General features: G+C 53.2%; 6 protein-coding genes across 6 annotated transcripts; 5 read left to right on the top strand and 1 right to left on the bottom strand.

The window, feature by feature from the left end:
- Window positions 1-166: 166 nt before the first annotated feature.
- CkaCkLH20_07324 (uncharacterized protein) lies at window positions 167-607 on the top strand (the record flags this gene model as incomplete). Its single annotated transcript, XM_038890041.1, has 1 exon — window positions 167-607. The coding sequence occupies one exon, from the start codon at window positions 167-169 to the stop codon at window positions 605-607; it is 441 nt and encodes a 146-aa protein (XP_038744519.1).
- Window positions 608-1,351: 744 nt separating this feature from the next.
- Window positions 1,352-1,804, top strand: CkaCkLH20_07323 (uncharacterized protein; the record flags this gene model as incomplete). The annotated part of the gene is made up of 2 exons (XM_038890040.1): window positions 1,352-1,550; window positions 1,614-1,804. The coding sequence occupies 2 exons, from the start codon at window positions 1,352-1,354 to the stop codon at window positions 1,802-1,804; spliced, it is 390 nt and encodes a 129-aa protein (XP_038744518.1).
- Window positions 1,805-9,181: 7,377 nt separating this feature from the next.
- CkaCkLH20_07322 (uncharacterized protein) lies at window positions 9,182-11,094 on the top strand (the record flags this gene model as incomplete). The annotated part of the gene is made up of 4 exons (XM_038890039.1): window positions 9,182-9,338; window positions 9,428-9,723; window positions 9,777-10,231; window positions 10,284-11,094. The coding sequence occupies 4 exons, from the start codon at window positions 9,182-9,184 to the stop codon at window positions 11,092-11,094; spliced, it is 1,719 nt and encodes a 572-aa protein (XP_038744517.1).
- A 5,021-nt stretch (window positions 11,095-16,115) lies between these two features.
- On the bottom strand, window positions 16,116-20,742 carry CkaCkLH20_07321 (ABC-2 type transporter; the record flags this gene model as incomplete). Its single annotated transcript, XM_038890038.1, has 7 exons — window positions 16,116-16,476; window positions 16,531-17,978; window positions 18,030-18,600; window positions 18,681-18,727; window positions 18,785-18,895; window positions 18,946-19,843; window positions 19,895-20,742. The coding sequence occupies 7 exons, from the start codon at window positions 20,740-20,742 to the stop codon at window positions 16,116-16,118; spliced, it is 4,284 nt and encodes a 1,427-aa protein (XP_038744516.1).
- Window positions 20,743-22,160: 1,418 nt separating this feature from the next.
- On the top strand, window positions 22,161-24,144 carry CkaCkLH20_07320 (C6 transcription factor; the record flags this gene model as incomplete). The annotated part of the gene is made up of 3 exons (XM_038890037.1): window positions 22,161-22,982; window positions 23,045-23,826; window positions 23,886-24,144. 3 exons carry the CDS (start codon window positions 22,161-22,163, stop codon window positions 24,142-24,144), a joined length of 1,863 nt encoding a protein of 620 aa, XP_038744515.1.
- A 1,284-nt stretch (window positions 24,145-25,428) lies between these two features.
- Window positions 25,429-27,596, top strand: CkaCkLH20_07319 (uncharacterized protein; the record flags this gene model as incomplete). Its single annotated transcript, XM_038890036.1, has 6 exons — window positions 25,429-25,483; window positions 25,554-25,566; window positions 25,624-25,633; window positions 25,693-26,577; window positions 26,628-26,738; window positions 26,784-27,596. The coding sequence occupies 6 exons, from the start codon at window positions 25,429-25,431 to the stop codon at window positions 27,594-27,596; spliced, it is 1,887 nt and encodes a 628-aa protein (XP_038744514.1).
- Window positions 27,597-27,924: the final 328 nt, after the last annotated feature.

Raw genomic sequence — 27,924 nt, 5'->3', positions numbered from 1 at the left:
AGGTACACACAACTTTATATAACCATTGATCGTATCGAGGTCCACGGAATTTGTCAGTAAACCAAAACGATCTAACCAAAAATCACTTCAACTTCTCTCCATCTCTCGCACTTTCACCGAGACTCCCCGTCATCTGATCATCCACCAACCCAAACCTTACAGAGTCATGGACAGTTCATCGCATCCCTCAACGCCCAGCCAGCGGGCCAATAACTCGACCTGGGACGTCAAACCCATCAGCAATCCCGCAAACGCACAGTGGCACCTGAGTCTATCACCCAGCGACACCGTCAAGCTCCTCAACGGCTACGCGCCCAAGGGAATGGAGGACCGCTGGATGTCGTGCGCGGACGGCCCCGACGACAAGGGCAACTTCGTGGTCCACGTGTACCGGAGCTGGACGGGGCACGAGCAGTTCGAGATCAAGGCCAAGCTTTCGGTCTCGGACGGCAATTCCACGTCGTCCGATGGGGGAGCGGCCGCGGACATCACGGACATAACGTGGGAGAAGGGCGCTGCCGGCCTGGTTTCGGAACAAGAGGCGAAGGACTTGGCGAGCACTGTTTTTAAACGGGTCATAGGCTGCGAGCTGGAGTCTGCGTCGTAGTGTAGAACGTGGACTCGAATAGATTACCCAAGCTGCTTGGCGGAGATCGGAATAATAATGCGCGGTTCTGCGCGATCGTCCCAACTCTTGGCTTGAGCTGTCATCCTATTTATGGTTATTGCATGCGAACTACGGGGTCTGAAGATCATGTCCCGGTGTGATGCCCTATGACTCGGGTGCCGAGCGCTTGGTTCCGTAGGGCCACTTGTGACACGGCGCGCTATTCCGTGAGGTCGCGCTATTCCGTGAGGTCGAGCCACTCAATCTACTTAGGTTTGACGACATCATCAAAGAATATGGAGTAGGGCAGACCGCCGGATCCGAAGACGAGGTATTGCAGAATCATGTCTGTTCATCTTTCACATCCAACGGGATAGTTTAGTAAACAACTTTCTCGGTCTCGGATTCCGATGATAGATTGCATGGAGCCCGCAAGCGTGCGATCGGCATCACGACTTAGATTGAGGTTCAAAGCTTCTTGGATCTGAGTAATCGTGACTTGTTGTTCTAACATCATCTCATGATGCCTCCAGCTCAACCGTGTGTTCAGAGATCTATAAGTATGCTGCTGCGCGACACTGATGATCGTAACATCCCATCTCATCATCAACCAAATAGCTTCGTCTCCAAACCACCATCGTTCTCAACATTCTTTCTTCCTACTTTCATTATCAAACACTCACTTGACACCAAGGTAACACCACCCCCAATCTCTACCAGACCACCAGCTAACCTTCCACACAGATGCAGTTCTCCACTCTCCTCTCTGTCCTCGCTGTCGGCATCCCCGCAGTAGTCGCCGATTTCTGCGGTCAAGCCCAGGAGCCTCGAGGACGCGACGCAAGCAACGGTTTCGTCTTCAGCCGTGACGCGAACGACGCCTCCAAGTGGAAGTGGGAGTCTAGGACGCGAGACCTCCCAGTCGTCACTACTATCAACCAGGGTGAGAAAAATACTCTCACGGAGTCTGCTATGCAACATTCAGGTTTCTAACAGTCGTAAATAGACTGCCAAGTTCACCAGGGCGGCGGTGGTGGCGACGCATACGCCGCTACGATCTGCATCGACTTCAGCGGCAACTACGCCTGCTGGACGACGCCTCCCAAGAACCAAGTCTGCGATCTTGTCTTTGAGCAGAACGAAGCCCCGCTTAATGTTTGCGGTGATATCAAGAACGTTTGGGGGTGGACTCCTTAGGTGAGAGTCTCTGTTTGCTGCTTTGGGGACTTGTTCACTGATATCTGATAGAGTAACATTAGCTTTGGGGTGAAAACCGAACAAAGTTAGTGATTATGTTTGTAGGGAAGGACTGCGTTGAACTATGTTGTCTCCTCTTTGGGGCATGAATCTTTTATGGTATTTTAGCGTACAGAATTTGAAGTTTTCGAGTGTGACCGCTGTTTCTTTCAGTCTATTGAGACGATTTGACCTTTACGTCTACATGTCCTCGTCGGATACCTGTTGTCTTGTGTGTGCTTCTCAAACATGATGTCGACGGCGTGTATTACGAGGAGTTCTGAATGTAAGATAAGGTCAGTGAGATTCTCAAGGCTGCTAGATGAACAAATTCTTGATCCCGTGTAATCAGACCGTTTTCGGAGTCTCTTCCAGTGGTACGCTGCGGGATTACTCGGGCTCTGCGACGATTTATCAGCTACTTCTTATCCAGCGCACAGATTGTAATGGGTCTCCATCACCCTCGAACTGCATTGTGTTGACGTTTCATGGATGGACCAAGAAATATGGTAGACCATATCGACATACCTATCTCGCAAGACATAAATAGATCATTCAAGACCTATTGCAAAGCATGAGGTTGATACCAAGAATACTCAACGGACTATAGTACTGGAAGACATAAAAGAGAAAACAGACTCTCATTCCTCAAAAGCTATGCACATAGCATAGACTACACACTAATATGTCTAGAAGACCTTCCTCCAAGCCGAACAAGCATGAAGACCTCGAATGCTCAAGATGATAACCTTCGGACAGCATTTGTGCAGAAACAGTACTGTCCTAAGGGAACACGAACAATATATACCCTCAGAGACCTCCGCATCAACTCCCAGCCACACGCTCGTCAAGACTCCCGGAACCGGTAAGAATGCTTTCTTCTGAAGAGGCGTTTGTTCTCTGAATATAATTACGGCACACAGATCGCTTGTCAGCTGCTCCACCCACGATAGATTCTCGTCTTACCAAGCTCACTAGATTGCTTGATGATGATCGCATACATGTAGTCATGGGATGCGGTATCGTACATCCAAATGCTGTATGCACTGAGAAACCTTCCGTTCGTTGATATGTTCGTAAGAGATGGAAGTCTAATATGAAGAATACTCAACGGCTAACAGAGCGGAGAGACGTCAACAGGAAACCGGTGTTCAGCCCGCAGAACCCAGAAAGATCCACAGTAGAACTTGCTTTATGCGTCCTAACACCTCTCAGACCTCTTTCCCAACCCTAGAGTCAGGACCGTGAACAGGGCAAAATTCAAAAGCCACATGCATGCGTTTTTGCTGCAGGAACACTCACCCCGAGACATTGCGTTAATATATACTCTGATTCGGGGATCTCCTCGTCTTCGTAAAATTGCCCATCGTCGTTCTCGCTGAAAGATTGATCGGTCTATAAAAGTACCCCACGCGCATCAACCAGAAGTCTTTCCACAGCGAAACACATGTGTTTCGAATTCTTCCGGATTACAATGGAGAGCGCTCATTTCACCCATAATACCTCGACAGTCACAGAGCAAACCTATGTCAGCCGAAAGGTCAGTGGAAAGTTTCGAAGGATACGAGCAATACTCAACAGACGACGGGGCTGAGAGACACCAGCGGAAAGCATACACAGTCTACTAACGTTTGATGTGAAGTTGCAAAAAGTCTAGAGGTATTTCCAGAACTTGTGTCCCCGAAACCAAGCAACCTTCTCGTCAAGCCTCGAGTTTGATCAATCGAGACGGACGGCCAAGGCACTGTTGTCGACAGAAGAACAGCCTCAGACACTCATGATACTTAATACCTACGTCGTACCCCACCGTCCTCGAAAGCGATCCCTCTCGCATCAATTAGATGATCCAAACGCCACAGTTCCTTCATCTCGATACCTCATTCCACATGCCTAATAAACAACCACGCCATGTGGCCTTTGGACGCCTCAGTTATGGCGTGCTCGTTGATTAGGCATGTCGAATGAGATCTTGCACATCGTCCATTCTCCCTATAAAGTCCGACCTCCACCGAAATTCATCGCCCAGACAGGATACTTCATCGTCTCCATCTGAGTGAGCATCGATTCGAAGAGAAACAGGCTCAGGATATGCGCCGCGGCACCATCAGATTCAAGTCTCGCAACGCCGATATTTCCCCTCTCCACCCGCGTTATGGGGTTTATACATATCTCGCATACCCCGGGACAGTCGAAGAACGAAGACGCGGCTGAGCGACGGTATATAAGTAGTAATGGCTTTAAAAGCATCGTGTCACAGTGGCCTTCTACAGGGGTGTTTGGAATTAATGTTCCGACGTCAACGGCACGGACTATGTCGTCGGGTACGTTGAACATAGCCTGATGCGCTGTAGATTCTGCTGTTCGTCCGCAAAGGGAACGCTGCTATTTATAGGTTTTGCTGTTCATGTCGTACGGAGTTTGGAGGTCTCATCGTCTCACGCTCTCAACTTGAAGACTTACCAATCATCTTTTCATATCTTTGGACTTCAGTTGCGTGTCGCAATCGTCGAAACAGTCGTAGAATACTCGCAGCCATCATTTGAACATGATATTCCTCTCAATGAGAAATCTTACAAGTCAGAGTTCTCGTAGCTCGCGATTACCTCCCCCCTTCTGAGCTACCAGATCTGCAGATTCCAAGTTTCAATTTTAAGGTAGACTCTTTGGCACATCAGCAGTCGCCAAGCCCAAGGCACATTGCTTAACGTTTGAGGCTATTAAGGGCTGTTGGTTTCTTGGCCCTGTGGCAATGACAAACAATTTTCCAATTGAATGGCACTGATACGAGAATAATTCCCTCTGGCAATTGCGCCGCCACGAAAGACAGACTTTGCAAAGACAACCTCCTCATGTGACTTACACGGCCAGTGGATTGACTGAGACACGAGCCTCGGCAGGGCAGATCTCATTGATAGCCAGACAAAAGGGCCGCTAAGGTGTTTCTATTGAGGCTGATTGCGGTGTAACCTAACGAATCCTCATCGTAATCGTGCGAGTGACATGCGTTCATAGAGTCAGCTCAGTGAAACACGGTTGTGGTCGAAAGCTCCACCGGAATTCCAGTTGACAAGCCTGCCAAGCGGCGTTTCTCATGCAGTGCGTTATGGGCCAGCGACCCGCTGCCGTCTGAACAAAGTTGGGTTTTGTGGATGATGAGGGGAAAATCCGGGGACAAGTTGTCAATAACGTAACATAAACCGAGGTTAATTGAATTTGCGGACCAGCAAGTTGATCTCGTGTTCAAAAGTTCCGCTTTCCCCAGAAACAAGAGTCGTGTTCGTGGCGTGCTGTTGCTGCCCTTTCGTTAGGCGCGGCGTTCTGGGCACACTATTAGTAAAGAAAATTTCCCCCGCACCCCTGGTTCGCGTCTCGGGCCAGTGGCCAGCTACAGAAGGTCAACGACAGACAGGGGTGTGCTGAAGGACGGTCTCGGTTGGGTCGCCAATCGCTTGTCTGCTAGGCGGTTCCCATCAAGACGGTAGGCCAAGGTACTGTGACTCTCGGCCATGCTGGGGCATCCAATTGACTTGCTTTACCAAGCCGATCTTACATCTCTGCTTACGGTCAAGCTTTTGGCCCTGAGATGCCAAAGTCTTGGGATTTTGAGCATTTCAACGACATGTCTTGGAAGTTGAAGATGACCGATGTTCGTGTTTGATGCTGTTTTGCGTCCGCATCGAAGGAGCCGCAACGCGCCGGGATGGTTGCGAAACTTTCGGATGGCAGGGCGATTGACATGCGCCGGACGTTAGCGAATTTTGCCTTTGTAAAACGCAGCTAGGCTGTGTTGTTGGAGGCTCTTGGCGTCAGCGGTCGTGATGAATCAGAGCCAAGAACAGCGCTCGACGGTGCCAACGGCTGCCAAAGTGCCCTCAAGTTGAAGGTCGATTGGCGCTATCGAACATGTCTTGGCTCGCGTCAACTGAAAACGCCTCCTTCGCAGTATGGCCGACCGATAGCCCGTGGCTAGCCGTAAACGACACTGATTGTCTGAGAAGCCGTTCAGAGTGGATGGCCGCCACGAGCAGTGAAGCAGAGCACCGATTGTGTTGGCGGCGCTTCATTCCTCAAACACGCCAGATAAGCACCTGCGGCGTGACGGGAGGGCCAGCGTCGGTTGGGGCCAGGTCTTACGTGACACATTGAGGCAGATACCCGAAGCCACGAAACACCAAATTGTATTAGGCGCGGCTCGCTGGCTGGCGTGCTCGAATGACACCACGAGCGCATAACGCTTTCGGTCTTGGGGAATGTGGATGCAGATATTTGCACGATTCAAGGCATCAACGACACAACTGGAAAAAGCCTGATAACACTCGACGGCGTGGCCGACTCGGGTGTCGCAGTGCTATCGCGATTGGTATCGCGAGGAGGGATGGCTCTTTGGTTGGCAGATGCGAATGACATATGGGATCGTCTGCGTAAGACTGTTATCTTTGCCGAGACTTTGTTCCCCATATTTCCCGCCGGACGAGGGAATGTCGAGGGCATCGCGGGCCAATTGCAAGGCTCAGTGACGCACCCCCTGAGGATAGGATGATGAGCAACGGGAAAGCGGGCGTGGGCGGCCCTCCACTGACAGCGGCCGTTGGAGCTTGAATGATGAACTGTGGCGCGCTGCATCGGACTGGGTGCGGCACGGAATTGCGCAAGGTCGACTCGAGGAAGCGAATGGGTGACGAGCTGAGTGACGAGCAAACCAGGGTGCGTCAGGGTGAGAGGTGAGTGGTCGGTTGGTGTCGTTGTGATAATGGTGTGGTTTGACGGTCTAGCGGCATTCTAGAAGGATTCTTTGGCATCGTTAGTGGCCGGTTCCTCCCCGCGGCCCCCGCTTGTAACCTGCCTAAAAGAAGGCGCCGAAAGTCAATCAGACGGGAATGAGAAGTCGGGTTGCGGCAGAGGCGGACAGGTGGTGAAAGGTGAAGCCGAGTGTCTGGTCGTCGGTGAAGGGTGGAAAAGGCAGGAGAGAGGCCAACGATCGGGACGCCAGGAACGTAGGCAGGAAGGTTAGGCGCGAGGAATGGTGGCTCGAGGCTTGGCTGCTGGCGGGTTGCATCTGTCTGACGAGAGGTTATTGAGATGAGATTGGGGATTTCTGCGATGAATGGAGGGATAAAAGGCCGGGTGGGAGATTCAAGCAATAAGCCCCGTCTTGTGCCTTCCCGAAAAGGCAGCTGGCGAAGAGATGGCTTGAAAATGTGCGAGGAGGCCAAGAAGACCAAGCCACACAGCCCTGTTCCAGAAGAGCTTGGCTGCAGCTCGGTAGCGCCGGGAGACGACGCTTCGCATTGGAGGTTGCGTACGAATGTACATATTGAAAGACATTCTGTTATGTCAGATGAGGAGGAAGCTAACGATATGGTGCAGTCCGATTCGTGAGGGAGAAGTAACGAAAGGTCGACTGGTAGCTTAGTCAATGGTTTTTTGACGTGAGGACGGGAACCTAAGAGGCAGGCATGCAGGCATCGATATTTCGTAAGGATGAGGAAGGCAGGTCGAGGTGTACGTAGTGGGTCACAGTTCATCCCTTCCACTTCGTTTATTGGATGCCCCTCTCGAGAAGCTCCTTCCTTCTACCCCCAACTGCAGCAAGTGCAAGTGCCATCTTCAGTTTTCACCTTCCTCACTTCGACATCAAGACACCATAGCTCTTTCTGAATCTGGCGGGGGACTGCTGGTTTCGTCTTGCCTTCTCATCTCCCAAGAAAAAGGCTAAAGATATCTGCAGCCATCTCTCTATCCCTATCGCAGACGGACGGGAATTTCCCAGTGTCACGGATCGCAGTCAATCTCGTCTGATATGTCACCCCTGCCTTCGAGCTGCCCCCATCAAAACATCTCTCAGGTCCACTGTCCCACCCCCGCGCCGCTACAAACAGAAAATGTCCACAGTCCACGAGTCCACGAGCACGGGCAGGAGCACGGTTCACCCAGTATCTCTACTCCGTACCTTCGGCTCATTCAAATATCGCACTTTACCTCCGTTGATGGCCCAATCACCAGCAATCAACAAGCCAAGACTTACCAATGAGGACCACCACTTTGTCCTAATCACTTGGCAAAAATACCGACTGCTGTCTTCTCCTCTCCACCTTCTGCTCTGAGGAAGCTCGCTGGTCTTGCCAAGCCGCCGTGATGCCTCGGATGGGAGAGTACGCCCGCGACCGCGAACCATGAACGCGTTCTTGCTCTGATTCGGGATTCACCAAGATGGATGCCTTCTTCCAGCCTGATCGTCTTTTCTCTGGCGTCCTGTTTGCTTGCCACCACCGCCTCCACCAGCCCTACCAGTCAAATCATGTCAAGTGACACAGCACCCTTCCGAGTCTTTGGGGTGACGATGTTCCCTTGAAGGAGTGCTGGTGCTGATTCTGTTGCCTTCTTCGCCTTCCACACATATTCTATCGTTCCCGAGCATCCATCCTACATGTACGATCAAAGTCAAGTGCCTTTGCCCCCCGTCCCTCCCTGATCCTTCGTCTAGGAAGTGTCCTTCTGTCACGGTTGACCGACCGGTCCAATCGCACGCCAAGACAACTTACAGTACCCAATCTTCATGATTCGTCTGGCCAGCCATCGTCTCCTTCTTCTTTCTGCAACTTGGCGGCGCAGCTGGGTGATTTCCCCGGGAGGAACGCATCCTGGAAACAAGAAAGAAAAAAAACAAAATCTGGCTAGGAGGACATTGGTAAGGTGCCCTTGATGTATCCGAGAAGGCAAGCACAAGGGTGTAGGGTGTAGGTGACGGAAGGAGGGAAGGCACGAAGGGAAGGGGAAGGGGGGGGGTTCACACACCGGGACCACCCCGGTCGTTGTTGCAGCTTCCCATCCGTTGGATCGCTCCGGTGAGGACGTTGGTTGGTCCTTCCCTCGTCCCTTCAACCTTCTCGCCCGAGCCCGTCAGGTGCACCTGCTCTTGCCTGCTTCTCGACCTTACCCTCCACGTCCCTGCCTGCCGTTCTCCTGCCCTGTACTCTGTACGCACCCCGGCCTCACTTTTCTCTCTTCGGCCTGGCCTGGCATGGCCTGGCATCAAGTGGGTGTCTTCCCTGCACCTACACCTACACCTTACCTTACCTTACATTTGCTGATGGTGGTTCTTCTTCCATCTGCTGCCTGTCTCGAATCTTATTAAACGGCATCCCGCGTCGCATGTCCATCGCATCTGTCTCCCCTCTCTTGTCCCTTCCCCTCATACTCCTGTAGCACCTTGCAGAGTAACACCCTGCTTCCCGTCGTCGACTAGGGCTCCAGTCACGACAAGCGCCTCCGCGCATTTGTTTTAATTCTTCAATCAGTCTTTAGCTCCTACCTCGAGCCATTGGCGACAGCATCACCATGTCCAAGCACGAGACTGACGTGGGCGTCACCCCGCCCTACGACTCCGAGAAGGGCCCTGCCCACCACACTCCTGGCGATGGTCATGTTCCTGAGACCTTCCGTGAGGATGACTTCATGACCCGCAATGGTCTCAACCTCAAGAGTTTCCAGAGACGTGAGTTCCCCTCAACTGCCTAGTCTCGCAGAACCTCTCGCCTGAGACCCCGCATCAGCAACCGTCGCATGCTAACTTTATATCTCCAGGTGATTGGGGTACTGGTGGCAGCGAGCTCGATCGCTCCATGAAGCCTCGCCATTTGCAAATGATCGCCATCGGTGGCTCCATCGGTGCTGGTTTCTTCGTCGGTTCCGGTAGCGCTCTCACCAAGGGTGGCCCGGGCTCTGTCCTCATCTGCTTCCTCATCGCTGGTGTCATGATCTTCAACGTCGTCTACGCTCTCGGCGAGCTCGCCGTTATGTACCCGGTCTCTGGTGGTTTCTACACGTACTCTATCCGCTTCCTGGATCCTTCCTGGGGTTTTGCCATGGGCTGGAATTACGTACGTTTCACCAATCTCTCATCTACACGAAGCAGATGACTAACACGACGCAGGTCTTCCAATGGGTCATTGTATTACCACTCGAACTAACGGTCTGCTCATTCACGGTACAATATTGGAATAAAGAAATCAGTACAGCAGTATGGATTACAGTTTTCTGGATCTTCATCATTATCGTCAACGTTTTCGGAACTCTGGGCTTCGCCGAGGAAGAATTCTTTGCTTCCGCCTTTAAGCTCGTTGCCACCGTCGTTTTCATGGTCGTTGCTATCGTCCTCATCTGCGGCGGCGGCCCTGAGGGAGGCAAGTACGACGAATACTGGGGCAACCGCCTCTGGAGCGACCCTGGCGCTTTCCAGAACGGTTTCCGTGGCTTCTGCTCCGTCTTTGTCACTGCCGCCTTTGCCTTCTCTGGCACCGAGCTGGTCGGTCTGGCCGCTGCCGAGTCCACCAACCCGGCAAAGGCTCTCCCTGGTGCTATCAAGCAGGTTTTCTGGCGTATTACTGTGTAGGTTTTAGCTGACATGCCTTCGTCACGACCGTAACTAACAGAAGCATAGTTTCTACATCCTCGGTCTTACCTTTGTCGGTCTTCTTGTCAGCTCCACCGATGACCGTCTTCTGAACTCCGAGAACCCCTACGCCGACGGTGTCTCCCCCTTCGTCTTGGCTCCTCTTGACGCTGGTCTGAAGGGATACGACAGCTTTATGAATGTCGTTATTCTTGTATCTGTCGTCTCTATCGGTGTCTCCTGCGTTTACGGTGGCTCGCGTACCTTGACGGCACTTGCCCAGCAGGGATACGCCCCCAAGATCTTCGCCTACATCGACCGCTCTGGCCGCCCCCTCCCTGCCGTTGTTCTCAACCTTGCCTTCGGAGGTCTTGCCTACGTTCGTCTGGCCTCATCTGGTGGTGTCGTTTTCGACTGGCTTCTATCTCTTTCCGGTTTGGCTGCCCTCTTCACCTGGGGCTCCATCTGCGCTGCCCACATCCGCTTCCGCGCCGCCTGGAAGGCTCAGGGCCACACCCTTGATGAGCTTCCCTTCCGTGCCATCGGTGGAACTGCCGGCTCTTGGCTCGGTCTCTTCCTCATCTTCATCTCCCTCATTGCCCAATTCTTCGTCGCCATCGCTCCCCCCTCTGGTGGCTTGGCCTCCGCTGAGGACTTCTTCAAGGCCTACTTGGCTCTCCCCGTCGTCCTCTTTTTCTGGGCTTGCGGTTACCTCTGGAAGCGCCAGGGCTTCCTCAAGCTTTCCCAGATCGACCTCGACACCGGCCGCCGTGAGCATGACTGGGATGAGATCCACGCCTACCGTGCCAAGGTTGCCCAGTGGCCTAAGTGGAGACAAACTCTTCACAAGGTCTTCTAAATGGTCATCGCGTCTGCGATTGCTCGATTATTCGAGTTTTAAAGGGGGAAAGGGTGTATGTGTAAATACGAGATCTTGTGCGGAAGCATCTCTTGCTCATGTTCAGTCTCGCGATCTTGATACCTATCTGAGTTTCTTATTTGTAATCACCCAAGCGCCTTCGTGCGCTAATACATGAGTTTACTCAATCGTTTAATCGCAGTAACGGATACAACCACGCGTGTATGTGAATAGTTGCAACACTCCGCCCTGATGCAGCAGCGGCGACGAATAACTAAACGGCATGTTCAAACTTTTTAGCTGCACGACGCAGAGGTCCAAGCCTGCTACCAACACCCCTCACAATATCACCACGTGAAAGATTCATAACTCTAAGTCGGTACTGCTGTTCCTTCATCCAAGTGTAGATTTCTTTTTAGGTCAAAGGCCGTTTTTAGAAGTCGAAACGTCTTATGATGTGGATGACAGTAGTGCCCTACACCGCGTTTCATTTTCGCATTGACATAAAAGAAAGTTGTTTCCACTTCGACCTTGAATATTCCTCCTCACACAAAATCGTGGTTGTCAAAAGAACGTGAGAGTTGTTCTTCAGGCCTACTGGCCTCGGAGGATGAGACATGCATTATCGAAATCGCACATTGGTATCCAGTGTATCACAGCAGAGTGTATTTCTATTGCCGTCTCTCGCTGGCGTCTTTGGTGTATTTTTGCGTCACTGCTAATGATGATTGTGTAGCCCTGAGGTGTTTTGGCTGTTTTAGCAGAGCCTCTGTCAAGTATTGCCTAAGAGAATGTCACGACGTGAAAAGAAGAAGAAGATGACAAACCCACCAGATGCGGCAGGAGGACCGTCTGAGTCTTCTGTGTTTGTCATTCTCAGTCTTCCCTTTCTCATAACTATATATATGTTGTTCATGGCACGTGTGATGCCATGATTGTTAAACTTCTGATATCTTGTGCTGCCGATATGTGATTCACAACTTTCTCGAAAACATTGCAGGCTAGCCATCCCGTATATGAACGAGTCGCCGTTTCAAAGTTCTACTAAGCGGTCTTTCTGGGTATTATATATGCACAAAGCTGATGCCATCATCAATTTCGTGCTGTCAGAGGTCAAAAATGAGGCCGGTTCCTAGAATTACGGTCTTTTTGAGTCCGCGAGGATATCTGTCTTGCCATCTCTGTTGTTATCCCTTTCTCACGTCTCTGGGTTATTTGGTTCGTGATTGCCATCATCCGCCTCAATAGCTTAGATACCTCTTCTAGGCCCCGCTTGTCCAGATGCTTTTGGCTCATCTCATACATACAGCTGGTCCTTTGTCGGAAACTCGACTGGACCACTTGAAAAGCAACAGTGCTGCGGTTCCTCAGCCGACACAGGCACCGCACCCCACCTTAACGGCTTTTCCCAAGAAGATGGCTCATCTGGCACAGGATGGCAAGCCGCGGAGATGGCTGAACTGCAGCTGCCTGCCACAGGGATCTTGCCAAATCGCAAATGCCACTGTCCTGAGAATATGAGGGATCCGACCATGAGAAACAGCACGGCCATGGTCAACATTGTGCCCAGTGGCGACCACCCGCAGGATATAAACCTGCTCGACATCTCGGAGCCCGGGTTCATGATTGCATCCGTGGTTGGGCCATAATTCTCAACATCAACAAGGAAGAAACTCTGCGAAATGAGCCAGTAAAGAACCCCGGAACAGGTGATAAGCGGGAGCGAGTACCGGTACGGAAGTTGTAAGAAGTAGGTTTCCCGCTGGGCTCCTCGGGGCTTGGTAGAAACCCTAAGGCCTTTCGTCCTGTTGCTGAACATGTCCCATTCTGTAGCTTGAGAGAAGCTGGTGTATAATGAGTTGTAGTTGAAGTATAGAAGAGAGGCGACGAGCTGAGGTATGTTGACCAGAACAACGCTGGCAATGAGCGACGTCGACCCCTCACTCATCAAGCTGGTCAGAATAGTCTCTGGATTCGTTTCGCCAAGCCCGAGGCGCTGTATGCCGTCGATCAATCCCAGGGTACCGGGCAGCAATAAATAGAAGCAGGCGGCAAAAGCAACGAAATATCTCCAAATTGCCAAGTCAGCAGCGCCTAGTGAGGCCGAGAATGTGAGACGTACAGCACGAGACATACGATCCATCTCCCAAGACCACTGGCGGAAAATTTGGGCTGTAGCTTCGATCTGTATCTTTGCGGTCCCTTCTGCCATCCGGTCTTGGTAAAAGTGTGTTTCGAGTGCAGACACATTTCTTTCGTGGTGTGATCTTCATACTCCAAGAACGATGCCACAGCATCTCCGATGGTCAATATCGGCTTCTCGGTAGAGCTCAATGCGATCGAAAGCATCAGAAGGCCTTTGAGCAAGTTGAGCGCAGTCACGATCCAGCAAATCCGGCTGCTGTAATGTAGTCTGCACCGCTCCGGGGTTTTCTGACTGTAGCACTCTCGGATTCGAAATTGGCTGCTGGAAGTCTTTATTTCCAAAGGGGTGAGCGTATTGTTGCAATTCGAGTTAGCCATGCTGCTTCGATTACTGTGCCTACTCGAGAGGTTTGGTATCGAAGGGCATGTTCGGCAATAGACTCACGTGCTAGAACATATCCAATCGTAAGGCTGAGATATCGTCTCTCCTCCTATTCTAAGGGTAGCGCGCTTGGAAAAGCTAGGCGGCATTTCAGATGGAGCGTAATCTTTCGCAACAAGGAGCACATTGCCACGGGAGGACTGGAATGGCGTTGCGTATACGTTGAGACACTCTTCGACATCTAGGCGTTCTAGAAGGCCGTCTGTTGGTGTGTCGTGAGCCTTGGTCAAGTTCAGCGTCTGAAGAGCTGCGAAAGACAGTTCTTTGGCGCTGTCCTCAGATATGACGTCTTCATTTACCACGAAGACAAGATAGTCATTTGTCGAGGTAGATGTAAAGATGGCGGAATTGTATCTAGGATTTCGTCAGCAATAAATGGCATTAGGTGGCGGAAATAGATTGCGCATACAGCAAGTGTAAAGGTAGAGATGAGGAGGATAGGAGAAGCCAAAGAATCCTTTTCTTCCACGTTATACTAAAGAAGTTGCGGACACTGGGTACACCTATGTCGAGCCAACATTGCTTCGAATGAGCTTTGTCAATATCGGATCGAGTAGGTGCCATAAGGCACTGCATACAATAGTTGCTTCCAGAGAGCAGAATAGTGCTGAATATGTTTATGGTGACGTGGATGCCAGTATTTAGAACTTTGGTCCTCGAGCATGTTTCGGCTTGAAACACAGTACCAATTCCATCGTTTTCATTAGACTCTCGCGCAATCGTAGCCCAGAGGATGAAGATGAAGTTGAAAAGGAACACAAAGAATGCCGCGACAGAGAAGTAAAAGGCCGATCTTTGCCAAAGAGGCTCAGGGACCGTGAATGATCGACTTGACACGAAGTTATGATTTGTTAGTGGGCAAAAGTACATAGATATCCATGTATGCGCACATGGAGCCTGATACGCTCGAAGCCAGTCGAAGTCTCTCTTGGTGCAAGAGTGATTGACAGCTCTCTCAATGTAGGCAGGTAACGGGGTGTACTAACAGCTTCTTCCAGCAATGATACCACCGAAAGGGGTATGTGGGAATAGGTTCCTCGGAAGGTGAACATACCTCCAGTTCATATGCGTCCTGCTGCACGCGAACGTATGGTCTTTCTCTTATCATGGTAATTGCCGTCTACTTTAATCGAAGTGGCAGTGCACACTTTGACGTCGGAAAGCAAAGACTGCTCATTTCAGATGAAATGACTGCAATCTGTGGCTCGAGTGCATTATATGTGTCCTTTCTGTGTGCCTGGAATAGGTGTCCTGGAGGTGAGGCAGATCAAAAGGTGAAGACAAGGGAGCCCGTTGACATCATAGGCAGCATTTGAGGCGTAACGCCTTGCAGGCAGGATTCGATCGTCTCACGAGTCAAGGCCAAGGGATCGATTATTCGCTGGACTGACCTGTAGTGAGACGGCGTAGATGTGCAATTAATTTCTCGTCGGATGTCCGATTGGTTGTGGGAGCGCGATTCTCGAATAGATGAATTGTCTGACAGTACTGAGGCAGACGCCACATGTGCACCCATTTTACAGCCTTGGGAACACAGGTCACATCCACACTTCTCGTCACAGACCTAGGACAAAATGAAATCACCCTTCCCCAGCTGAAAATCACAAACAAGTTTTGCTTGGTTGGCTCGGACTATGCCAGGCAGGCTTGGTTTGAGCGTGCACCACGAGAGTATTGGAAACAAGAGCCTCACCTTTCGGAGACATTCGCAGAGTACCATCGCGATCAGGGTCCTTTGGAACTCGACGGCATTGAAAACACGGGTACGACAATCAGGGAATTTCCCTCTTTGCGGCTGCTAGATGATAGAGAAAGCCTTCATGAATTTCAAGGCATGGCAAGGGTCCTTAATTACCATAAGTGTGGTATATACAAGACCAACACTTGTAGCTTTCAATTTGATCAATGGGTCGGTCAAAACAACGTTTGGAGTAGACCTACCTGCCGTCGAGCAAGCCATCGGAATTGAATTAGGCAAAACGCTGGCACGAGAACTGACTTGTTCAGGCTTTGGTCGAATCAAGCAGCCCAGAGGGAATCGGGCGCACCACAGGCAACACAAGAAACACTTTGCCGATTGGGCTATGTTACACAGAACAAGACACGCGGCTTAGAGCAAACAAGATACTGATTGCTCTGATTGGGGAGGTCTCAATTTCCCCTTGATCGGCTAGATTCATGCGTGAAATTTACAATTTGAATATCTATTATGCTAACCATTATCCTTTCCCAGTATGAAATCTAGCCCCTCGACTGACACGAGAGAATGCATTCGCTTTGATGCAGAGCAGTAATACGCAAAGAGACATAGCCCACCCGATGTGATCCCCAGAATCTACCCGCGGAGGTAGTACCATCTAAAATGTGGAAGCCGTTGTTGTGTTCATGTGTGATGTGATAGAGAAATACAGAGCCTGGTCCGAGCACGTCTTCTTTACTCCGCCTTCTTGGACGTCTTGGTCCTCAGCTTCATGAGCAGGTAGACGAGCGCGTACGAGCTGATGGCGAAGATGACGACGATGCCGGCGTCCCGCCAGCCGTAGTAGTACTCCTTCAGGTTGATGGTCTGCAGGTAGTCGCTGCCGTCGCGGTACTGGCAGACCCTGCAGCCGGAGGTGGCGTCCGGGTTGACGAGGTTGCTGCTGGCGCCCATGCCGCGCATGTAGTCGGCGAGGTAGGCGGCGCAGGTGGTGCCGTTGGGCGGGTCGAAGAGGGCGAACTCCTTGGAGTCGCAGTTGACCTCGGTGCCCCAGAGGTCGAAGACGAGCATGCTGCCCATGAGGTAGTTGAAGGGGCTGGGGTGATGGTTAGTTGTCTGGTGGTTGATGTTGGGAAGGGGGAAGACTTACTTGAGCCAGTACATCCAGTACTTCCAGAAGGTCTGGAGCTGGTCGTAGGGGACGAGGACACCGCAGAAGGAGACGAGGACTCCGAGCAGGAGAGGGTTGACGAGAGAGGCAAAGACGGCGTTGGGGGCGTAGGCGGCGACGAACTGGCCGATACCCGTGTACACGAATTCGTACATGAGCATGACGAAGAAGGTGGCGCCCGCACGGGAGGAGTCGGTCGGGAAGCCGACGGTGTAGTACCAGCATACGTAGTAGAGCACGGCGCAGATGATGAGGTAGGGGACCTCGGACACGATCAGGCCAGTGACGAAGGCGATCCACGAGTACATCTTGGACTTCTTCTCGCGTGTCTCGAAGATGTCGCGGCGGTCGATGAAGAGAGGCTGCAGTTGGGCGAGGACACCGGGGGCGACGAAGATGAAGTTGAAGATGGTGAAGAGGCTCATCTGCAGGTCGGAGACGGAGTCGCCGATCTTCCAGAAGGAGAAGCCGTTGAAGAGGGCGGAGAAGATGTGCAGCGCGAACTTGTTGTTGACGTAGTCAACGTTGCGGTACAGCGAGACGTTCATGCGATGGGTGACGATCTTGGTCTGCTCCCAGAGGGGGAGGGCGAACTCGTGGCCATCGTCGACGGTTCCGGGGGGCTTGGAGGCGGCGTCGGAGATCATGTGGTCGAGGTCCTTGACGACGGCGTCGTGCTCCGGAGAGGAGAGCCAGACTTCGTTCCAGTCCTTGCCCTTGGAGAGGTGGCCCGAGACGACGTCGATCATGTGCTCTGCGGGGTTGGCGTCCTCGGGGCAGGGCGCGCCGTAGCGGGCGAAGTAGGAGCGGATGGTCTTTGCGTTGTCGCCGATGTCGCCGAAGTAGACGGTCTTGCCGCCACGGGCGAGAAGCAGGAGGGTGTCGAACTGGGCGAAGAGCTGGGCGGAGGGCTGGTGAATGGTGACGAGGACGGCCTGGCCGGCGTCGGCGAGCTTGCGGAGGAAGCGGACGGTGTTGTAGGCGGACTGGCCATCGAGACCGGAGGTGGGCTCGTCAAGGAAGATCAGGATGGAAGGCTTAGAGACGAGCTCAACACCGATGGTGACGCGCTTGCGCTGCTCAACGGAGAGACCGTTGCCGACGCGGCCGATGAGGGTGTCGGCCAGGTCGTGGAGCTCGAGGAGATCGATGATCGTGTTGACGTAGGCTAGCTTCTCCTCGCGCGGGGTGTCGCGGCTTTGGCGGAGCAGGGCGGAGAATTCGAGGGCTTCGCGGACCGTGGCGTAGGGTTCGTGGACATCGAGCTGTTCGCAGTATCCGGCGGATCGTTGGAAGGACACAGGAAGGGGGCGTCCGTCGACCATGATCGAGCCGTGGATTGTACCCTCGGTCTTGCGTTGGGCGAGGACGTCGAGGAGAGTGGTCTTACCAGCGCCGGAAGATCCCATCAATGCACCGAGCATACCCTAGGGGAGGTCAGTGACGTGTAATCAACAGAGAATAGGAGGTTGACTTACGGGCTTGACGTAGCCTTGAACGTTGTCGAGAAGCACACGATCTCCGGAGGGCGTCTTGACGGTGTAGGAGAGGTTCTTCCAGGTGAAGATTGAGGTGTTGCGGATGAGGTTCTGATCCGTCTCGTCTCCACTGGCGTTGCCGTCCCGCTTCTCATTGTCGCTCTTGGTCTCACCAGTAGCCTCCTCGGTAGTCTGAGCCTCCTCATCGGTTCTCAGCGCGGCGGTGACCTTGGCGTTCTCACGGGGGATCAGGAGAGAAGAGCCGCCCTCTGCGGACGAGCGCCACATTGACGTTGAAATGATGGTGATGGCAATGAAGAGAACCCACCAAGCCCAGACGATACCGAAGTTTCTCCAGACGTGGCTGTGGCTGTAGGAAAGAGCGGAAAGGTACTGCTCGCCGGTCAGGGAGGTGTCTCCCTGCCTGGCGCCGGCGACACCGGCGCAGGACTGGTGAGCGAGGTCGGTGTATCCGGGCCCGTTCGGTACGAGGTTGTTGCCGACACAAGGAAGGAGCTGGCCGTAGAATTCGGTGGACATAAGCGCGTCAAACGCGTAGGCGAGAGGATTACTGCAGGGAATTAGTCAGGGTTCAACTGCGGAAAGGAACAGACTGCAACGGGTCCGGGTTCCTGAAAGAAAGAGACTTACATCCAGAAGATCCAAATGAACCATGGGTGCATTTGAGAGTATTGAATCTGAGACCATGGTCAGGACGTCATTGATCGAGATCTGAGCAGAGTAGTGAGACTTACCATGTAACCGCAGTACATAATCAGAGCGCTGACCATGAAACCTGATGCCTTGGAAGCGCCATCAAACGTCGAAAATCCTGCGCCAATGGAGCGGAACATAGCCGTCATACACTGCACCTGTTAGCTAAACATCTCGCTTGACAAAAAGAGGCGAGACTCACCATTGTGGTTGCGACCACGACTACCCAGAAGGTAAAGAACGCAGCAGCAGTGGTCTTCAGACCAACCATGAAGTACAATACAACCGAGAATACCGAAACTTGGAATAACGTGACCGGGATATCAGCAGCAACCTGGGCGATGCAGAACGCGGCCGGGTGGTAGTACGCGAAGGATTTATGCTTGATCAGGACAGGACGACCGGTGAAGGAGTTGGTGACTTCCGACATAGATAGCAGACTGTTGAAAAGAAGCGCGAAGAAGAGAGCGCCGCCCTTGACGAAGAGACCGGCCGAGTTGTTCGGGGCGTTGTAGAATAGAGAACCGGCGATGAGGGCCTGGACGAGGGTCGAGACCTGGGTGATGATGAAGGTGGCCTTGTCGCCCCAGATGATCTGGTACTGCCGCTGCACGCAGGCCTTGACCTGCGTCATGAAGCTCGTCGTCAGGGCGCTGTTGGCGGGCAGCTGCTTGTGCTTCTCGTTGGCCACGCCCTGCTGGAAGAGTTTCGTGTTCTCCTTGGCGACCTCCGTCGTCGGGAAGTCGTACTCGGCGATCATACGCGGGTAGATATCGGACTTTTCGTACTCTGCGCGGAGGGCTGCCGCGTTGCGGGGGAAGGTCTTTTCGAAACCGGGGCGGACGGCGCGCTCCGTGGGGACGGTCACGCCGGTGAGGAAGTCGGCGACGTTGGCGCCGTCGGAGCAGATGAAGCCGAGCTTCTCCATGAAGGGCTTGGCTTCCTTCATGGGGCCGTAGTACATCTCCTTGCCTCCGTCGAGGACGAGGACCTTGTCGAAGAGGTTGTAGATTCCGTTGCCGGCTTGGTAGAGGGTTACGATGGAAGCAAGACCGAGGACGTCGGTCATCGCGCGGACTGCTTTGGTGTACTCCAGGGCCCTTGATGACTGTTAGTATCGTCTCGTCATCAGAGACCAGATGGGTACTCACGTGCTGGCATCCAGACCTCTCGTACTGTTATCCCAGCAGAACACTGAACCTCGGGTGGCCATGCACTCGATGATGGAAACACGCTTCCGCTCACCACCAGACACGCCACGAACGAACTCGTTGCCAACCTTGGTGTCAAAAGTGTGCGTGATACCCATCGACTCCAGGAGGAAATCACGGTTCTCGGCTCTCAACTCCTCTGCAGTGGAAACGCCATCGGGCAGATGGAAGGGGATCTTCATCCTCGTTGCGAAGTCCATGGTTTGGCCGACAGTAAGGGAAGGAAAGAAAAGCTCCTCCTCGGTGTTCATGACGATCTGTCCACGATACCGCTCCGCCTCCTTCGCCGGCATCGATCCGTAGTGAACGTCTCCGGTTACTGAGGAGTATCCCCGGCGGTGGTTGGCGAGGATGTTGAGAAGTGTCGTGCACCCGGAACCGGGTCTGCCGAGGACCAATAACATCTCTCCGGGGGCGACGTGTCCGTGGGTATTGTCGAGGATGGTCTTCAGAGGGGGCTTGTGGCGGGACTCCTTGACGAGCTTGGGGATGTTGAACTGCGAGAGCACGTTCTCGTGGATGGCGGCATCGGAGCTGACGGCTTGGACGGTGAGGTTCTGCCATGTAACGCCGAGCTTTCGAGGGGGGAATCCGGATCGTTCATCGCGTTGCTTGACGGCCTCGACCTTGTGCTTCAACGCCCAGGTGGTAGAATCATCTTCGGGGAGGGGGGCGAGCTCGAGGGACTGCTCGTAGTTGGAGCCGTTGTTGAGGGTGCCGTCGGACTCCATGTTGCCCTCGCGAGAATACGACGATTCGACTTCTTGTTTCTCTGTTGTGAAGTTCATCGTGGCACCAGGAGTATCACGAAGGCGTGAGATTCGAAGTAGCACACGCTTGAGAGAATCAGAGTGTGGAATATCCCGGGTGGGAGCGTCTTATTTGTTCTATCATGCAGCGAACTCTCTGTCAAATTTCGTCGACGTCCTAAAGTCCGGCCGGCCCGCCGAATGGACTCGGCCACATGGGCTTGGAGTAGGGCCCGATCCATGGTTACCTGCGATCCCTGAGATCTCTGTGCGACCCCTTGGTATCATAGAATGACCGGGTCAACCACTAAACCGGGTCCAACGGAGTGTGATAAGGGGGGACGCCATGGTAACAAGGTGGTCCCGTCATCCCGTGTGTAATGACAAAATGTGTCGGACGAAAAAGCGTAATCTTCTCGAAGTCGATGGCGTAGTAGTCCGAAGATTGTTTCGTTTCGGGCGAGCACAGCTTCAGTCCGCTGAATAATTGTGCTTCATCCCACCGTAACAAAAACATGGCACTTGCCGTACGAACCCTGCAGGAAGCGTCGTGGACTCGTGGCAGCGGACTCATTCGGGGTGGGACCCTGTCCGACATGCGGGATGCCGTGGGCCAGACCCAGGACGATCCCTTAAGATACGGCGTGAGCCGCAGTGAGGCTAATCTGTCAGAGTCGGAAATGTTATGTCAAATGGCGATTTCTCCGCTGAGTAAGCGGCGAACTCGTTCTTTTTTGGTGGTGTCCGTGGTATCGGATGGCGTTGGTTGGTGCCGAAAAAAGTCGGAGCGGCGTGTCTCGGAGCGCCGGGCACGGGCGCAGACTCTGAAAATGACGGTGGATCCTCCCACTGTTTTGGGTTTTAGTTTGCCGCTGAGAACCAATTGATGCCCGAATCACGATTAGAGTTACTCCACTTTCCTACTTGGCCGCTTACTAACGGACTTTTCGTCGCCGCTGAGTCAGCGGGACTTTTCTTACATGAACCGAAGGGGGGAACGACTGCCGCGAACAGGCGACTTCTTGATTATCTGCGGCGTGAGATGCGAAATCTGGCAAACCGGCTTCCCTCCCGAGACCCAAGTTGGTTCACTTTTCCGCCAATTATTTCCCGGGCAAAGCATCGTGCCGCGGCTGGGCGGCGGCCGACGCAGCGAATCGGAGCCTCAACATGAGGAAGAGAGCGTGTGATTCCTGTCACAGGAGGAAGGTATCGTCCCGGCCCGTTGTTGATCATGGACTTTGAGTATGTTGTCTCAGACACGATGCTGATTCTGTTTTCTCCTGTCAAAGATTCAGTGTGACGGGGCCGTCCCGCAATGCAACTGGTGCAAGCACCATGGAATGGCTTGCACTTTCAACCGGACAACCAAGGTGAAGAAGCGAGTGGCCACAGCAAAGTGAGTGAACCCTGAGACCGAGACCCACACCGGTTTCGATGATTCATTGCGACTCGAGATGAGAGGACAGAAGACAGAGATTTACGACATGTGCAGGGCTGGATCTGAAAAGGACCTTGTCGAACGCCTCAACCGTATCGAACAAGCTCTCGAGGCGGCTCGGCGGAATCATGGCGCCCAGGATCCTGGGGACGAGGGTCGGGACCAATCCATGTCCCCGTCGTCATCGTCGGCGCCAATGTCAACAGTCGGCGGCCCGGACGCCCCGGCCGCCGACGGTACCCCGGAGGCATCCCAAGTCCGAGCCTATGACTCATCTATGAGGGCTTCCGGCGCTACCGTAGGGAAGATGCACTTTGCAGGCTACTACATGGGTGATATTAGCTCTTACAATGGCGTGCCCTTCTTCTCCACTGACGGGCAGGAATGGATTCGGTCCCGAGCTGGAGAGGACGCCTCCATCCAGACCCTGTTCGCTCTGGGGCCCCTGTGGCAGACCCAGCACCCCGTTCCCATCCTCCTGAACGGATTCCCGCAATCTGGTCCAGGAGGGGAATTGCCCGATAGGGCGACCGTTCAGGAGTATCTGGCGCTATTCTCGGCGTCTCATTTTGCATTATCATTCCCAGTCATTGATCATGTCTTGTTCCAAGAGACAATTGACGTTGCCTACCAGCCGTATGAGGGATCACCAAGTCTCGAGGTCGTCACGGCCAAGGCCCAAGTCTTTGCCTTCTTTGCAGTTGTGTCTCTTTTCCAGGAAGACTGGAAGTCATCGCCCGAGATCGATGGCGAGGCCTGCGCAGGAGCAGCTCAGAGCCTGCTGGCGATGATCCTGCAGGACACGAACATGCGGGCGCTGCAAACCGTCTTCTTGCTGGTAAGTCTTCCGAGCCGAATGCTGTTCCGAGAACTGGAGCGGCGCTGACGTTGGTTTTGCAGAGTCTGTATCACCTCTTTTGCGGCCACCTCCAGCAAGGAGCAATGTTCCATTCCGCCACGTGTCGAGTCTTGTTTATGCTCGGGGGCCACCTCGAGCCCGGCATAAGCCGAACCCCCCATCAGTCACCCAAGGTTGGGAACGATCATGCATTGCGTGAGCAGAATCAGTTACGAAGGCTGTTCTGGTTGTCGTACAAGCTCGACAAGGAGATCTCTCTCCGTACTGGCCAGCCACCAAGCATTGATGACGAGCATTGCGACCTGACCCTCCCGCAAATGGATTGGTGGAATCGTCATCGTGATGGCGATATGGGAGGATCGCCGTCCTTCCTTGACGAAGCAACTATCACGTCGGCATTGCAACCGGACTCGCTGCAGTTGACCATCATCAAGTCAAAGATCAGTCGCACCCTGTACTCTGTTGCGGCCCTCAAGAAGGGAGATGCCGAGGTGCTGAGAGACATCCGCGAACTGGACGACGAGCTGGAGCAATGGCGAATGTCGGTGCCTCAGTCATATCGACCGACTCTGACCTTTCCTCGGGGGACGGTCTGTGTCAGAAAAGGTCGGTTGGGTATGGAGGAGATCATCCTCCATTTCGAGTACCACTACCTGATGGCCATGATCCATCGAGCCAGTGGCAGATGTCGGTGTTGGAACAGTGGTGAGGGTGGCGGATTGGAGGGCGTCAGTTCAAGCCTGACGCTGTCGGTACAGGCCAGTCGGTCGACGTTGTATTTTCTTCGAGCTGCTATCCACGGAGTCGAGGAGGTGGCGTTCTGGTAAGTTACCGAAGGCTGTGATCAAGTTTCGTGAATTGTGACGATGCTGACCTCGCCAGGATGGTTGTCTTTTATCCAATGTCGGCAATCCTAACCATCTTCTGCAACTTGCTGCATGAGCCGCTCAACTCCCAGGCAGAAGAGGATATCGAGCTGTTGAAGTCGGTGCCGAAGTTGATCGAAGGGATGCGGAATCGACGCTTGACGCCACATGAGGTCTCCCATGTCAACATGATCGATGCCTTTGTTGGGGAGCTGACCCGACTGGGTAACTGTGCTATTGCGAAGGCGCGATCCGAGCAGCAAATGGAGGGATGACGTTGACGGCCCGGTTGTAATTGTATTGCGGATAACAGAGCAAGGAGTTTGGGAACGGCAGTGAATAAGGCAATCCGGTGATATTGACCACCTGTGGGCGAGGGACTTCTCGGAACGGTCTTGGATAGACAGGCAAACGAAAATAATGTTGAACTGAATTTGGCCGCGATGCCTTTGAGACGAAATTAGCTGTGGCCCAGGCGCGTTGGAAGAAATGACGATGGGAAGGAAGGTGGCTCTGGCACGTGGGAAGCAGGTTTAACCGAGACCTATGGACCGTGCACTGAAAGCGGAGAACGGGCCAATGGCACCGGAGGAATTCCGCTCCTCCAATAACGAACGCCATCTGGATTCCTTCGTCTGAGCATCAGCCACTGCCCAACGTCCCGTCTTCACCACACCACTTCACGTCTTGGATGTCATCCCAACTGCTGGTGTCTTGTTTCTACTACCTCAAGGGTCCTTGGAGACACACATTGCAGCTTCATCGATAGTGTACGTTGCGGCTTTCTCCCAAATACTTATCCGCGGCTCTCGTCCGACGCGACATGATCGCTTGTCTTGACATCCTCAACTGCATCGCCACTGGCTGGACTAGATCTTCTTAACGCATTGGGATGAACTACAGCAAATCGCCAACCACACCATTTCGGCCACTGCCTCCGAGATCAGTGGCAAACCCGAAGACTTCGTCCACTTCTCTCTTTTCTTAGGTACCAACCAGCACATTTTGGCGCCACCTGCCGCTTCGTGAATGGCAATGTCGACGGCTCGATGTCGACCCTTGCATGTCAGCGGTCGCTAAGCAGCTAGCTCAGAAGAGCAGGGTCCACAACCTTGCATCGCGTTCTTGGGAACCAGTCGAATGATCACCAACTTCGAGGCTGAATGGCCGGTTAATATGTTGTTGCATGCTCTAGCTCGACATTTTCTGGGGACCCCAGAGTCCTCGCCATGTCCAGAAGGCTTGGTACCGCAACTTGTGTCTACTCGGCATGTCCCCGTGGCTCGACTGCACACACTCTGGCCTTCTCCAAATCTGCCAGCTCTGAAGCCGACCCCTCTAGCGCCCACTTCCCCTCACTGGACTGGGGTAGTTGGGGAACCCTGGCCGCACCTGCTCGTTCAAATATCACCTCCGCTGGCCGTCGCGGCCGCATGTTTGCCATGTCTACATCCTGGAGTCTTTTGGCATCTGAATACGACGACGAACTCTGAGGCTTGGGCTTGCCACTACGAAAACACATTCAATAATCAGCCGCGGTTGGTGGTCCTCTCAACAACATGCTCGTCAACCAACCCGTCCGCCCCCGGCCGATCAAGACTCGTTCTAGAGCAGGTTCGTAGGAGCCTTCTCGCAAGACAACTTGTTGAATGGCTGTCTGACTTTTGTTTTCCGCCATCAACAGGATGCAAATATTGGTAAGTGATTAAAACCTGGATGTCATCAGCTGGACGGCTTTTGCTAACGTCAGGTAGCCGAGACAAGGTTCGTTGCGACTTCTCCACCCGTCCTCGGCTTGAAACCAATTCCAACATTCATCACAGAGAAAGAAGTGCTCCGAAGAACGCCCCCATTGTCTTCGTTGTGTTCAAGCCGGCGTAACATGCGTTTACGAGCCCATCAAGAAGCGGAAGCGGAGGGCATCCGTCAAGTCGGCCCAAACCCAAGAGTCCATCGAATCCGATGACTCGAACAGCCCGACAGGCACCACAGACCAACAAACAAGCCCCGACACGAACATTTTGACACCACCTGATGTGGGCCAACCCACCATTGACCTTGCTTTCTCATCGCCTGGTTCTACAGACAACTGTTTTTCCACTTCAATAGACGCTATACTGCCTATCTGCGAAGACTTCGACGGCCCCTACGAATACGACATGGCCTACGAGGATGCGGAGGCAGGAACAGGTGACTTCACGACAGTTACGGAAATCGGAAGCTATCAAAAGGGAGACATCGAGTTGCAGCTTCCTTTGACAACCATGGATGGTAGTGTCCACTCAATGGACGACTCCTTCTTCTCGGCAAGCCTGGATATGTCTTGGAATGAGCCGTCGTGGTCAGCAGGCTCCTCGCCAATCATGAATTTGCTTCCTCCATCCTTCCACAACGTACCAGACTGTCCGGAGGGCACAGGTCTGCTGGATCATTACTCTAAAGTCATGTTACCAACAATGGGATTCAAGGAAGGGAGTTCCAATCACTACGAGCAACACATCATCCCACTTTCAAATAGGAGCTCCGCTGTTCGCAACGCCATCTATGCTCTGGCTAGTGCGCATCGCGAATATGCCGGGTTGGAAAGCACAGAAGGGTCTGCAGGTTTTCACGAGCGAGCCGTCGCAGGCCTGTCAGCAATCATTGAAGAGGGCGACGGCTTTGAAGAGGCGCTTGCCACAATTGTTCTCCTTTTGCAGTACGATCTGGTGAGATACAACAGGCATAACGCATTGATAGGCGTTGCTGACGAACTCAGCTCATGCAGCGAAGCCTGCCCACCATCACCAGCAATCATCTTCAGGGGGCCTGGCACATCATCAGTGCGATACCATCACCAAAGAGCCCAAGCGTTGAGTTCTTTGAACGGGTATTTTCTACTTCCAGGATGAGATATTAGGTCTAACTCCCATAGGTTTTCCGCTACTTCGATGTGCTATACGCGCTCACCCACGGCGCTACCCCAGTCTTTGCGGCACCAAGCCCTAGCCGAACCTATTCACCTGGCAGCTCTCCACCGCCGATCACATTCGATGGTATTGATCCAGTTCTAGGAATGGCCGATGATCTCTGGCCAACACTCCACCGCCTGAGTGAGCTTGCCACAATGAAGCGTGAGCTGCAGACCGCCATGGCAACAGGGCAATCTTCGAAGTTTGCAGTCCTTCGCACCGAGTACCAGACGACCTACAAGGCGATCGAGCACGCTCTAGAAACGTGGCATCCGGTTCTCCCTCCAGGATTTGATCTCGTCAACCGCATTGTTGATGGCCCAGAACACGCCACCGAGGCCGAGCTTGCCAACATTAGATGGATCACTAGCACTGCGCTTGCCTACCGACAGAGCGCACTGGTTTATCTGTACAGCACCATATCCGAGTACCCTTCATCGCATGACTTGGTTCAAAAACACGCACAGGCGGCCCTATGGCACTGTGCTGCGGCTGTGTCGCACGGCGCGGCCGGGTTGACCATCCTGTGGCCGCTATTCTTCTCCGCATGTCATGCCATATGCAGCCGGGATCGCGGTCTCGTACGACAAGCTTTCACCGCATTCGGTAGCAAGAAGGGCACAGTCAACACGGAAAAGCCCTGGACCGTTGTCCAGGATGTGTGGCGGAGAATGGACATGCGGGCCTATGGTAAGGAGAAGGTTGGGGCTGAGGCGTGCCCGGATCTGTGGAAGCAAATTGCTGCAAATATGGGAGTCGGCCTCGTCTTTGGCTGAAGGGGAAAGGATGACGGGAAGTTCGCTGGAAGTCGTCACGAAACATGGCCACGGTTACGTCGGAAAATGATACCACAGGGGCGACAACGGATCTTTGGGTGCTGGGCACCAGGAAACATAAGCATGGCGCACTGCATTTTCGAAAACAATACCACAATCGTTTTCCGTTTCGAAAATTGCGATCAACCAACTGAACCATCGAATCCAGATCATGAAGGGTACCTGGACTGGGACTCAGCAGAATGTGGAGCAAAAGAACCATCTGTCGAGCTAATGCAGCTCATGATCGCATCCACTGGCTCACATAACTCCTCATTCAGGTGAGTCG

This window comes from Colletotrichum karsti, assembly GCF_011947395.1.
Source record: "Colletotrichum karsti strain CkLH20 chromosome Unknown Scaffold23, whole genome shotgun sequence".
Taxonomy (NCBI): domain Eukaryota; kingdom Fungi; phylum Ascomycota; class Sordariomycetes; order Glomerellales; family Glomerellaceae; genus Colletotrichum; species Colletotrichum karsti.
Note: the sequence above shows the minus strand (reverse complement) of the source record. Positions and strands in the feature narration are given on the sequence as shown.